This window comes from Electrophorus electricus, chromosome 11, assembly GCF_041902795.1.
Source record: "Electrophorus electricus isolate QZ-2024a chromosome 11, ASM4190279v1, whole genome shotgun sequence".
NCBI classification, from domain to species: Eukaryota; Metazoa; Chordata; class Actinopteri; order Gymnotiformes; family Gymnotidae; genus Electrophorus; species Electrophorus electricus.
The window spans coordinates 25,006,707-25,021,041 of NC_137507.1; the positions used below are offsets into that span (position 1 = coordinate 25,006,707).

General features: G+C 46.7%; 1 protein-coding gene across 1 annotated transcript; it reads left to right on the forward strand.

The window, feature by feature from the left end:
• Positions 1–1,707: 1,707 nt before the first annotated feature.
• Positions 1,708–14,088, forward strand: lrrc24 (leucine rich repeat containing 24). The gene is made up of 5 exons (XM_027021171.3): positions 1,708–2,427; positions 9,322–9,494; positions 10,618–10,896; positions 11,442–11,610; positions 12,229–14,088. Exons 2-5 carry the CDS (start codon positions 9,330–9,332, stop codon positions 13,422–13,424), a joined length of 1,809 nt encoding a protein of 602 aa, XP_026876972.3. The 5' UTR covers positions 1,708–2,427; positions 9,322–9,329; the 3' UTR covers positions 13,425–14,088.
• The last annotated feature ends 247 nt before the right edge of the window (positions 14,089–14,335 follow it).

Consider the following 14,335-nt stretch of genomic DNA (forward strand, 5'->3'; position numbering starts at 1 on the left):
TCCCAGAGCCCACGGCCCCCCACCCCCTCTGATGTTAATTACAGTGATCTGGGTCGACATGGATCAATACAGCCCTGAGACTTCATCATAAATGCATGCACACACCACACACAAAATGTACATGTAGTGTACACATGTAGATTTATAAAAGAATAAGCTTATAAAACACACACACACACAGCACCTAAATGCCTATCTAGAAACCACATTCAAGGGCTTCGCATGTGGGTCAGCTTGTCTTGCTGTGGCAGGCTTCAGTCACTACCCCCTGCTCTCTTTCAGAGCTTAATGTGACCCAGATATAAACAATACCATAGCCAGCAAAGGAAGCCCATATCCTTCAGAGCTGAGAGAGACCAGAGCCCCAAAACAAGCTTACTACATCCACATCCTGCTATCCTCTTATACACAAATGTTGAGGATGGAAAAAAAAAAAGAGATTCTTTTCTCAACATGGATACTTGCAAACATGCCTTTAGGACTGGATGAACGTTGCAATGTTCATTTGTGTCCAACTTATATAAACTCATCTCAACACAAAAGGTGTTAATTCATCTCTGTGGGTGTTTTTACTGTGTATTACCTTCTCTGTTCTTAGCCCTTCACCTACCACCATTGATTAAGAGCTCTGCACAGCTCCTGTGTTATTTCCTGATAGCAGAATGGGAGTTGACAGAGGCCTGAAGTTCATTTGCTCTCTTGCCCTTTGCTGATTGGGGGGGGGGGGGGGGGGTCACCTGGGTAGGCATCATTTACAGTGTGCCTTTTTAAGCATCAACCTAAATTAGCAGTGCAGACATTTCCAGTATAAGCAGAGGTATGGTCTTTATGGCTGAAGAGCATTCCCCCGACCTCTTGGGTGAAAAGGAACTTGCCAAAAAGCAGCAGTGAAATGAATTATTATGCTCTGAGCATGAGAATGTGTAGAAACATTTACACTCAACATAATAATTACATATGCAACATGCACATGCATACACATGTGCACACAAAGAGGGAAGTGGATACAGGCTTGTCAAATAGGTAATCTGATTTTAAAACCAGGCCTTTATTCAAGTAGGATGTCACACAGTAGTTTAGATAAAGCTAAACATGTATCCATGACAACACAATGGTACTATCTGACATGACAGTCAATAGAACTCATTGTGCATTGTAACTGGGCCAGCCTTATCATCAACTGGAAGAACAAGTAGTCATACTATTTTTTTGCCCTGCATGCAGTGCTGCCATGCTGAAATTAACTGCTTATTATTGACCCAAAAACAAATAATTGAACAAAGACACAAAAAAAAAAGAAAAAAAAGTAAGATTCCACACTGCTGTGGCCATTGCATTATGGGTGGACAATTTGTTATTGCAAAATGTTTCCATCTGAAATATATAACGTCAGTCTATAAGGGAATGCTTTGTTATCAGTCGTATGGTATTGCTCTGCAGTTTCAAATTTCGCCTGCAATTAAAATGGTTGGGTACATATAGTTTGAAACTGCATAGTGTTGACCACTAATTTAACAATTCTCACCTTTCCTAGGAAATTAGTTTTCCCGGCCGAAATTTGTTTTCCCAGCCGAAATGTATTTTTTAACGGAAATGCCTCAAACGCCGTCACGCAGGGTCGTGTCACTGTCCGTGGTCCTGAAAGTGCGTGCGCCAAGTACTGACTTCTCACTTTTATCACTCTCAGTGAGTATTTATGATCATTATTCACGAAAAAAAAAAAAACCATTGTCGGGATCACCGCCGTTCCAACGATACATACATGCGGAGGCTAGTGTTTAAAACGAGCAACAAATGACTGCTACCGGTTCGAGAAATAGCAGCAGATTTGCGGAAGCGACAAAAACTAAATTGAATTGATAGAAACAACATGCGCTGGACGGACGCCAGCGTGCTCCGAGGCTTTGCGACTGGGGCTTGCGCGTTGAGGCGAAGCTTACGTTACCAATCAGTGTGAACAATGGCTCGGGCGAGAGGAGGGGTTGGTCGGCGAAAGAGAAACGGAAAAGCAAGCGCAAATAAGGGAAACTGGATGTAAAACCCGTAATCCTCTTTTACAGGGACGTCAGATGCCTCGAAAGCAGAAAGGCTAGAGGTACTTCCATATACCTCGGCTGAGTCCGACAACAACTGACATCCATTTGATGTGTATGAAACGAACGTGGACATTGATTGCCGCGAGGGATATTTGGCGTCGCAGCTTTTAAGAATGGGGGGGCAGAACCGTGGTCTTTAGGGACCACGACACGCATGAATCGACGCTTTGTTTGGTGTCTCGACGGGGGACTGATATTTAATGCCAGAAGGTCTAGTTTGTGCCAAAGAGCTAATTAAATTCGCTGTTCAGCCACCAAGACCAGATAAAGCAAGCGCGCAGCTCAGAAACATTGTCGAAAGAAACACTACTTGGCTGGACTCGGTTGACAGGTAAGTAGTTTTTTTTGCTACTCATGCTATGCCCTGACTCCACAGGGGAGACTTTTTAAACATCATATTGCATTAATTTTAGTATATTTGTAAGGCAACGCAATAAGTGTGAAGTTCTCTAGCTTTAAATGATTTTAGTTTATGAAGCGCGAATGTACCATAAAGTATATTCACAGTATGATTCATTCATACGTGGATGTTTGGTATTTGGATGTCCCTTAATGCTGTTTTTCTAGCATGTAACCATCATACACCTCCTGTACATCATCAAAGGACATGTGCAGGCATGGGGCAAGTAAAGCGCTAAAAAACAGTAGACCTTTCAAACTGACCATCCAGCTCTGTGCAGAGCACAGCAATATGGAACAATGCCAGTACTGAGATTTATGGTCCACATGGATCACTGACAGAGATAGATACAAAGATAGAGAGAGAGAGAATGACAAAGAAGGAAAGATAGTGATGGAGAAAAGAAAATGATGGCCGAAACAGGAGAGTGAAGGGGAAAAGAGGGAAGAAGAAAAAGAAGGGAATAGAAAGAAAGTAGGATGGGGTTATATGAGAGAGAGAGAGAGAGAGAGAGAGAGAGAGATATGGGGGTCATGGGGCAACAGAAGCAGGGGGCAAAGGGATCACAATGTCCATTTGTTCTGTACATAGCAGCCTATCTTCCAGATGAATGAGTGGAGACAGAGTGAGTAGGCACGTCTCTCAGCGGTAGTCTTTCAACAAGAGACCGATTTTCTCAGCTAGGATTTGGCACCCGGGCGCCTCAATCCGTCTCTTCAGACTGGAGGAGTAGGGGAGGGTAGAACTCCCACTGATGAGTGCAAGTACAAGTTAAGCAGGGAACAACGGGTGAGAGCAATCCAAAACAGCCTCATAAATGTCACCATAAAAATACAGACAGCGCAGCATGAGTCTGTGATGCTAAACAATCATAGAGCTTAATTGACAGGGTCAATATAATGGCACTAGACTGCCTATGATGGACACAAGTGAGATTAATGTGGCTAAAAGCCTCCTTGTGGTTTAGAATTATGACATATGGGTGACCTCAAGAGCTGAAATGATGTGATATGCATCTTTGAATCAGATCGGTCATGTTTTATTTCAAAAGTGGTTGCTAAACATGAGACAGATAACAGATACACCAATCAAACTTGTTTTTCATAGAGCCCTTGGCTGGTATTGAAGGCTGGTTTGGATGGCCTGTTGGTTGCAGATTTAAGATATGTGCAAAAACCCTAGCATTATGTAGCAGACAGAATGGATTATCCATGTGAACAGAATCAGCTACCGTGGGAGGGGATCCACAGGTTGCTGTGGAGAGATGTTCTGTGCCTCACTTGTTCAGTGCAGTGTTAGTGACTGGTGGTTTCACTGGGATCACAGTGCTGTGGTGTCACAGGCAGTTTGGATGTGCTGTGAATAAAACAGAGGGTGATCGAGCTTTTCAGCAAGCACACTGGCCACGTGGAGGTCCACATCCTATTGGTCTACTGGTGATGATGTAATAGCCCAAAACTCATCTCAGCTAGCTCTTTGGTTTTGGTTTGACTCTAGCTCTAACACACACACTCTCTCTCTCTCTCTCTCTCTCTCTCTCTCTCTATCTATCTATATATATATATATATTTCTACAGTAAATACAGGTATCAAAACACAAAATCTCACACAGACAAAGACAACTCCCCCAATGCACACAGTCTTACATTGCTAAAATAACCCTAAACCTAAACTCTAAACTAAGAATAGAGGTTTCATTAAAAATTAATGCATTTTCATCAGGATAAAAAATACACCTCACAAGTCATTTTAAAATGTAATTATGAATTATTATAAAATGTAATTACATTTTAGGGCTTTTAATTAAAACAAGTATGTCAAAACATTTAGTCTGTACAAATATGCTAGAAAAGAGTACACCTGGTTAGAGGATGCCTTTGTTAGCTTTTCAGGGGAAATCATTGGTCAGCATTTTGTCCTTGTGTTCAGTTTTGGCATGGCGAGGTGCAGTGCTCCAACTGACCATGATACACACACACACACACACACACACACACACATACACACACAAACACAGACCTTTGCCTTCCCTATTTCTACTCAGTGCTTTATCTATCTGAATGCACCAGGCACTTTGCAATAGCTTGGGGGGGTGTGGGGATAGGGTGTATTGATTGGTTATGGGTTCAAACTTTACTGTTGATGTACTGTTGAAATGACACTGCAACCTCTTGAGTGCTTTGATTGCTGAGCAACAGAGTGTGTGTGGCAGGGTGCACACTTGGGCCAGGCTGGATGAGAGTCAGCATTGCCCAGGGCCAATGGCTGCTCTTGGCCCACGGCGACCTATATGGCTGGATGGTTCATTGTAAGCATACACGAGGAGCTGCTGTCGACATTGTCGCAAGGGTGTGTGATGTGCGCGCGTGCATGTGTTGGTCAGCTGTCTCTGATTGCTCAGCCAGTGTTGGATGATTGCAGGAAGAGGGCAATGCTCTCAGTCTGGAGTACACAAAACACTTAGCGGGGTGCAGCCCATTAAAAGGTGGAACAAGATGGAACGGCGGCAGTGCAGGAGGAAGGAAGAATGAATGTTGCTTTTTCATCACTCTCTCTCAATGATATATGCACACACACAGGAACATGCATACATACAGATGCCAGCTGAACACGAGCACACATACACACACACACACACACATATACACACACGCGCGCACACACTCAGTGTGCTATACAATAAGCACTGCCATTGGTTTCCATTGCATATGGATGTGAAGACCTCTCTACTTAAGACTAGACCAGGCGTAACGGTCTACTTGGCTCATGAGCCAGAGAAAGGCAGCACTTAAAGGAGAATCATAGTTGTAGGAGGACAGAGAAGAAAGTGAGGGAAAAGTTGATTGTTAGAACGGAAATCTTATTTCCTCTGTGCACATCCTTGATACTTATTCAGATCTGGTCTCTTCTGGACTGAACCTTGTTCCCAGGCCTAATCATTACCCTAAAGCTTTGCCTCCAGACTCTAGACCCTGCTGTATTGTTTCCATGACAACATGGTATGCATGGACAGGAACAGCCAGAGGGCATATGCTCTCTCTCTCTCTCTCTCTCTGAATGGGTTTTGCTCCTCCTTTACCTGCGATTGTACATTCAACATTCAACGGGTCTTCAAGTGTCCTGTTATATTCTGAGCATGACTCAGTCGCTCTTTGCTTATTATTTACGTTTTGCGAGTGACTGTACAAGCAAGCGGATCTTGTTGAAAGGCCCATGAAAATATGCGTGGGGGGCGCGTCCTATTGATGGTGGAGAATGATGGAATAATCAGTTAGAGCTTTTACCAGGGGCTATTTGTCTTTTCAACCACCCCTGTCCATTATCACGAAGTGCTCACACAAGGTTGAAGATACATATCATATGAATATGAGTTTAAACACAGTGACAGGCCCATGTATGCGGAGCTCCATCCATATATCATCATGACGTGTCGCAAGTGGCTAGTAGGAGATTAAACTCTGGGTCATTAAATATACCTCCAGTGATTGAGTAGTTGTTTTTACTTGGGTTCACTGAGGTGAGCATTCACAGCACAAAACTGTGATTTTAGGATGCGATTTTACCCTCAGGCTTCAGATTTAGTCTGAGCCTGGCTGTAACACACCATATACAGCTGTAAATGGAGGAACCTGCCATAGCCACAGACAAAACAGGCATGCAAAATGAATATTAAGTCCAGACAGACGATCAAAAGTTGACATCTAGTCATCCCATTCAGTCCTGATCAAATGAAAACATCTGGTTGATGGATTACGTTTTTGTCGGAGACAGCATTACTAATGGATTTTGCTTGCTCGCAGTTAAAGTAAGCAAACAGGGAGACTAGTTATATAAAACAAACTGACTCTGGATGTCTGTCTATTAATGTATCATGAAAAAGGACATTTACAGCATAAATGTATTTTCTTATGAAAAGAACAGACAGACAGCACATTAGTGGGTTGTTTATTTGAGGCCATTTATTTTAGCAGTTCCATGAAGTTTATAAAATTCACGTTTAGTTAAAATCAGGACAACAATACGACAAAAAAGGCAACAATATTTTTATTATTATATTGCAAAAAATATTTTTTATAATTTGACACCTCAATTTATATACTGTCAATAATGCTAAGTATGTACCTACCCTGAGACTGATTATTGAATAATTCATAAATTTCTGACACAGTTGTCAGAGACTCCTAGACAGGACATATTTTTGGTCTGTCTGTGTGTGTGTGTGTGTGTGTTTGTGTTTGGGCCATGGCACTCAACCCTGGCTCGTAATACACACCTAATGCAGGTTTGGACTGATTATGCCACTGTATGATCACACCTGGCTGACCTAGAGGTCAATGCCAAATCACAGCCTGTGCCTCCTGTTATAAGCCAAATGACTACATGATGAAATTCTAGACTGAGGACATTGCTAAACACAGAATGGTAACCAATGCCACCAGTGACACTGGTAAAAGAAAAAAAAATTGTCAGTTTTCCTCTGAAGAACAATATAACATTGTTGAATTGTTCTGCAACAGGTTCCTTCTATCTGCGTTTTTTTTTTTTTCTGTCTGCATTTTAAATGTATACAAAGCATCCAGCTGCCGTCTTAAGACAATCTTCTACAAAACAGACATGCCCAAGAAATGCAGGTGGTTAAGAAACATGCTGCATTCTGGTGTCAGCGCTGTCAATAAAACGCACGCACTAACTTCTGAGCCGGCATTCAAGAGATGTTCTACAAATTCTTTTGCTTGTATAGCGATGAAGAGCTTCGTTGTTTACCGCTATTGCCGTAGCGTAGTGGAGGGGGAAATATGAGCTCAGGAGCTGAAAACTAAAAGTGTATTTTGAATTTGGGAAAATCATTAATTGAGTATGTATGAGTGGGTCTACCATCTGTTTCATTAACCTTAGTCACTTTCTCCCTCTCTTAGTCACGATTTCTCTAGCTCCCGCAAACTCTCTCTGTCTCACACGCGCACACACACACACACACACACACACACACGCACACACGCACACACACGCACACATGCACACACACACACACACACACACACACACACACACACATTCAATAAATTTTGCTGTAAAAACCTGGTAACGTGGCCTAAATATTTAAATGATCTTTTAAGAACCTTGTCTTGCAGCATAGGCCTAGAGTGCATTTTCCCTCGAGCGCATCCCCTCTGCGTTCCAGAGCAGCACTCTGCCTTATTCAGAGACTCGCCGGATTCCTCTTATCCTCCTCCGCTGTTTGGGAGGCTGTTCACGTAGAGAATGAAACCCCTGCAAGCAAAGCTCATTCGGAATTCTCCCTTTTCTTTTTGCACTCTCTTCTTTCCCTCCCTGGCAGGAGAGAAGCAGGAGCAGGCGGGACGTTGAGCGGGAGAGCCGCTGTGGGGAATAGACTGCCATTTCGCCGCCGATGTTTATCGGCCCCCGTTTTTTTTCTGCTCAGAGCAGATAAAATGGTTTATGTAGGGCACATTACATTAATCTGGTTGCCTGTCCTTTCAAATACCCCCTGAATTAGGCAGCGGGTATGAAATATTCACGTCTAGTCCACAGCATGCTACTTTATTTATGTAAAGGTCCACCTGGCTGTAGTATAATGAAGTTGAAACTTTTTCTGCTCCAAATGCAGATGGTTCTGGAGTAACAATTGATTCGCTGACTCTTTTGAGTACAAGACCTGCATTATTGCAATTAATTTGTTCTCTCCTTAATATGTTCTGTAAAATACACATTTTAAGTTTCGGCGTAACCCGAGTTTAAAACTCCCATTCTCACTTGTCCGTAACGCAATCCGTTTGGATTCCTGTCAAGGTCCGACATTCCGTTACCCTCTCCCCTCCATCCGGGCTTACCTTAGAACCTGATCCTTGTTTCTACTGAGTGTTCTTGGATTTAAGTCCTGTCTTGCCTTTAAAGTGGGCCGGCATGTTATAACCCGCAGGTCTGTTTTCATAGCCCACGTCTACATCAGAATGGAAGGGCGGGGGGCAGACAGCGAAGAGCCTCCCAGCAGTGGATTTCGATCTTCGGGTGATTGCAGTGAGAAAGCTCCCTGCGGGGACCAGTGTTAGACTCTGGTAGAAGAGCCACTGCATCTATTCAGCCGAGGGAGCGAAAGAGAAGTGGGGGGGGGGGGGTGTGAAAAGAGAGAAAGCAAAAGAGGGGGGGAACAGACTGAGAGAGAGAGAGGGAGAGAGAGAGAGAGAGAGGGGGGGGGGAGCTCCTCAAGACTACACATGTGCCCCTCTTCTGATGGCTTTAATTAACTGTAGCCCTGCAGCAACCAAGAGGACAGCTCTCCAGAGACTGCTGTGTAGGACGGAGTAGGGCAAGAGTGGATGTCTTCGTCTCATTCCCTCCCTGCCAGTCTCCTAGTACTTTCTACTTTCTCCACCATGATATTCCATTTTCCAACTCACTTAAGCGTGTTGCTCATGCATTAGATATTCTATTAGGATGGGTGTGTGCACACACACCCTTTCACTCTTTCCTTTTCCACGCAATGTCCTTTTCCTTTCATTCGCTCTCCTTTCATTTCCCTCCTGGTTGAGCTCTGTCTCATTCTCTCAATCACTCTTTCTCTCTTTTTTCTCCCTCCCTGCCTCCCTCTTCTTCTCAACCTCTCCCTGCCTTTCTCTCTCTCTACCCCTTTTTCTTTTCATGTTTTTTTTTCTTGTTTATTCCAATCCCACACTCATTCTTTCTCTCCTCCCCTCGCTTCTTTTTCTTTCTTGCCTTTCTTCTAATCATTTTCATACCAGTTCCGTCCCTCCAACCCCGGATTGCTTTCTTTCTCACTGTACCCATGTCTTCTCTCGTCCCCAGAGGCAGCGATGGCTCCAGCCCTCTGTCTTGCGCCGCTGCTGCTGGCCGCGCTGGCCGGGCTGCCCACCCCGTCGTCGGCCTGCCCCTCCTCTTGCCGCTGCTACAGCCTGACGGTGGAGTGTGGCTCCGTCGGCCTTAGAGAGATGCCCCGCGGCGTCGCACACAGTACGCAGGTGGGCTGCCACCCATCACGCCCCACCGTCTTGCAGCTGCCTCAAGTGGCCAAGGGCAGGGGATTGATTTGGCAGGCGCTGCTACCAAAGCAGTAGAAAGAGCCCGAGTCTGGAAAAGCATCAGTATGCTCCATGTGCATCATGCAGCAGATGGTTATTTGGTAATAAGAAAAAGAATGACTGATGTCATCTCTGTGATGCATGAGTGTAGTCACTCAGTTTAATATGTACAGCCTAATTAAAGCACTGGGATGATCTCATTTTAATGGAAAACAGAAACATCAGCTCCGAGCCGTGCCTATGGCCCCACCTCCTAGCCCCAGGATGCTCTACATCTCCTGCAGTCTCAGACTTCCTGCTTAGTTTCCTGTCTCAGTAGGTTAACCTGGCTCACGTCTCCAGCGCCATCCCTTGCATATTCATGAGCTGCCTCGCATAGATTTCTCAATTAACCCGCGCAACCCAGAGCCATTCAAATGGGCTGCTGCGGCTCCTCCTGCATTTAATTGCTGCACATGCGGTTTCAGAGAGAGCATCAGCAATTGCATGGTGTCATCAGCATTAAACAGCTGATATGGTGGTGCTAGATCACCAAAGGCATGCCGGAATCCCTGCCCACGCCCAACACTGGTCACATAAAAGCCCACTAATGCAGATTCTACCACTGAAAATTCATTTGCTTCTAAGTATCCACACCGACTGCATGGACTATGAGAAGGGCATTTCTGAAAGAGACTACACAGAGCACATCGGCAAGCCTCAAGCCCCCCACTGATCCAGTTCTCACCCGGTCGAGGGAAGTGCTTTCATGTTAAGTTACCCTCTAGCAAATTCTACCATCTCAGAGCGGGCGTAACTGAGATGGCTGTCTCAGTCTGGTTGGTAAACAACCCGCTGGAGTTGAATTTTATAAAAGCTCTTACTGCATATGTTCATTTTACCACCGGGTCTCTACTTAGTAATAAACTGACAAGATCTGAAGAACAAATGTTATTGTTGCAACAAATGCAAACATATCCTCATTATGGCAAAGTTAACGATCCACAGAAAATGTTGTGGCTGATGTGCAGTGTCCATAGTTCCTTCCACGATTGTGAGTGTTCCCTTTTGTGCTGTTTCTCAGACCATCTTCCTGCAGGATAACACCATCGGCCAGATCCGGGTGGAGGATCTGTCCGGCCTGGGTCGCCTGCAGTACCTGTACCTGCAGAACAACAGCATCTCATCTCTGGAGCCTGGTGCCTTCGTGAGCCTGGGCCAGCTGTTGGAGCTGGCCCTAAACGGCAACCGCCTTCACCTAGTCTCCGCCGACGTGTTTCACGGCCTGGAGCACCTGCGAATCCTATACCTGGCTGGGAACCACATCACCCGGCTGGAGGACTACACCTTCCGCGGCCTGCAGGTGTGTTTGCGTGCATACGTCTGCATGCGCGTGGTCTCAGTTCCAGCCATGGCGAGATCCGTCTGGATCGTGTGTACTGTACAGAATTAACTTCACTTTCAAATTCAGTGGAGAAAATGTGAAGGCTCAGGGCTGCAGAAGATTGCCTGACTAACAGCAGTAATCACTGCCTCGTCACGCCGCGGTTACCTGAACCGAGCCTGAATGCAGCAGCAGGAAACCGTGTGCTCGCATGCATTTGTAAATGTTACAGTGATGACAATGGCTGACCAAGAGAAAGGTAATTAAGGTGAGAAAACTGTGGAGCTTAGATGAAAGATTGCTGTGAGGGAAAAGCTTCTTCAGCAAGTTGATAATGAAGGTGAGGGGGCCAGACCGCACCATTATGCATGGACGAATAACACCTCTAATAACATGGAAGAAGATGAAGGTGGCTATTATGGTGATGAGGATGATATTACCTCTGGCAAAAATGCTGCTGCTGCTGATGATGATGAGGATGATGATGATGATGATGAGCCATTCTCTCTTATGCCTCCTCCCAGCGTTTGCAGGAGTTGCACCTACAGGAGAACACGATGGAGGTGCTGGATGAGCAGGCTCTGGTGGGTCTGTCCTCCCTGGCTCTGCTGGACCTGAGCAGGAACAACCTGCGCACCCTCAGTCCTGCCACACTCCGACCCCTGGTCAGCCTCCAAGTGCTCCGAGTCACAGGTGCTCCGCACACATACGCTGTGCATGCACATACACACACATGCAACACAGACATGCACATCCACATACACACACATGCACAAGGGATACAACAGATGGAAAAAAGGACAGGGTGATGCGGGAGATGAAACAGGAAGGCAGGAAGGATTTCGGATGCAAACCGGAGTGATGCGGGATGTAAGGGAGGAGAGGGAGTAGGAGCACGGAATGAGGGAAGAGTTCCGGTAGCTGTGTGAGGAGGGCTGGATAGCTCAAACAGGGATTAGCAGAACATCAAAAGGAACCAAACCCAAACGGAAGAAAAGGGCATGAAGAGAGAAAGCAGGACAATGCCTTTGAAGTTAAAGCAACTCGCCGTGGAAGGATCTCGAGCAGCCGGCCTCTCCAGCCGGCCTCTCCCCATTCTGCTTCTCAAGCTCTTAAAGTCTTTTAGGCTTGCAGATAACCCTTTTTCTTCTTTTCTCTTTCTGTCCCTCGCTTTCTCACCTCCTTTTTGTCTCTTTCTTTTCTTGTTCGTGTTTCGCTATCCCACAATCCCTCTGTGTCCATCTCTTCTCTCCTTCTCTCTTTCTGTTCCTTTCTCCATCTCTTGCTCCACCCGCTCTCTGTGCTGGGCAGACAACCCATGGCGCTGTGATTGCGCCCTCCACTGGCTGCGCGCCTGGATCAATGAGGAGGGCCAGAGGCTGCTGAGCTCAGCCGAGCGGCGACTACTGTGCGCCGAGCCGCCTCGCCTCTCGCACCTGAGCCTGGTGGAGGTGCCAGCCAACAGCCTGGTGTGCATCCCGCCAGTGGTGCAGCTGGAGCCAGGCCACCTGACCGTGCGCCTGGGAGAGAGCCTGCGTGTGTCCTGCCAGGCCTCCGGTTACCCCCAGCCTCAGGTCACTTGGAGAAAGGTGGCCCATGGACGGGCCCAGCTCTCGCCCCGTGGCCTGGTGCAGGAGTCGGGCTCCGACGGTGATGGGAAGGCCGGGGGGAGGCCGGTGACTGTCAGGCCTGGGGGGAGCACCACCATGGTGGGGAGCCACGGTCCAGTGAAAGAGGATGGTGGGGACCGGGAGAGCTTTGACCCGGACACGGGCAGTGGGATGCTGTTCCTAAGCAACGTGACGGTAGCGCACGCTGGGCGCTACGAGTGTGAAGCATGGAATCCAGGCGGCGTGGCCCGCGTCACCTTCCACCTGTCCGTCAACGTGTCCTCGCCGTCCTCCACGTCGGCCGTCTGGCCCCGCCTGCATTCCTCCTCGTCCTCCTCTTCGTCTTCCTCGCACCACCGGCCGCCCCTGGGTGACGTCAGCCAGGAGCCCCTGTATGAGCTGGAGAGCATGGACTTCAACGCCCTGGGCACAGCCACGCAGACCGCCATCGCTGTGGGCATCTCTCTCCTGGCGCTCACTGCCCTGCTGCTGCTCTGCATGATCTACAGCCGCCACCGGCAGCGGCAGAAAGAGGGCACCGGCTACGATGCCGGCAAGGAGGAGAGCATCCTCTACGTCAACGACTACTCCGACGGGCCCACCACCTTCGCACAGCTCGAGGAGTACCGCGACGAACGCGGCCACGAGATGTACGTGTTGAACCGGGCCAAGCCTGTGCTGCCTCTGCCACCTCCCACCTCTGGCCAGCAGGGAGTGTCGCATCCCAGCGACGGACTGCAGGGCCAGGGCTCTCTGACACCGGGAAGAGTGGCTGGCATGGTGCCCAGGCGGGCTCCAGCAGAAGGTGGTGAGGGCCCACCACTTGACCCGGAGGGATTGTTCATCAACCAGAGCCTGCTGTTCGACACACAGATCGCCTACGAGATCCACTGCTGAGGATGAACAGCTCAGGGAGGTCGAGAGAAGGAAGCAGACCAGAAGGCGAGTTAAAAAAAAAAAGCTATTTGGCTGCACATGGCACAAGTTAGCACTGCTCAACAGTGGCATCTCTCTATGGGATCTGAGGTTTCTCTGCCAAATTTTTTTTTGTTCTGAGAGCAAAAATGCTTTGGTTATCATTACAGCAAATGGTGAATGTTGTTTTGGAAGGACATTGACAGCTTATCTTGCCAGAAGATGTGAAGATGATATCTTGCTACAAGATATCTGACCGACGTAATTCTTTTGCATTCAAGCACGGAAAAAAATAGCAGACACCTAAATACCTTCAACTGAACATGTCAGAGGAACGTACCAAAAAGAGAAGTGCTTGGTGTTGTATTTTTCCATCATGCGCACAGAACTGTGAAGGATATTTTTTGAGAATGTCTAACTCTGGATCATGTGTGTCTGTATTCCTGCTTCTGCCAGCCGGTGTGAATAGCTTTGAAGTCTGCACTCATCGCCTACTCAATTAATATCTTTATATTCTCTATTTTTCCCTTTTGTATATAGAGATGAGTTCTGTGCCCATTCGCATGCGTATGAGAAAGTGGGGGACGGTGAAGTGTAATGTCAGTGTTTTTGACAGCAACATAATAAAGTGTGTTAATGTCTTGAGTGAGAACAGTGTTCTCACATACTCTTGACCTCTGTCTGAATAACACTGTGAAAATAGAGTGCTTAATACTACGTTTTTAGATCAGTTACCAACATCCCCACAAATCAGCTGTAGTTTGTATCAAATGGCAGTTTGTTTGACATTATGAAACTTTTCTGAAGCTGAGGATAATTTTCTTATTTCTCTCCCCTGTCATATCAGGTCTATACACAAAATGCCTAGTTATTACTGCAGGGTATAGAAACAC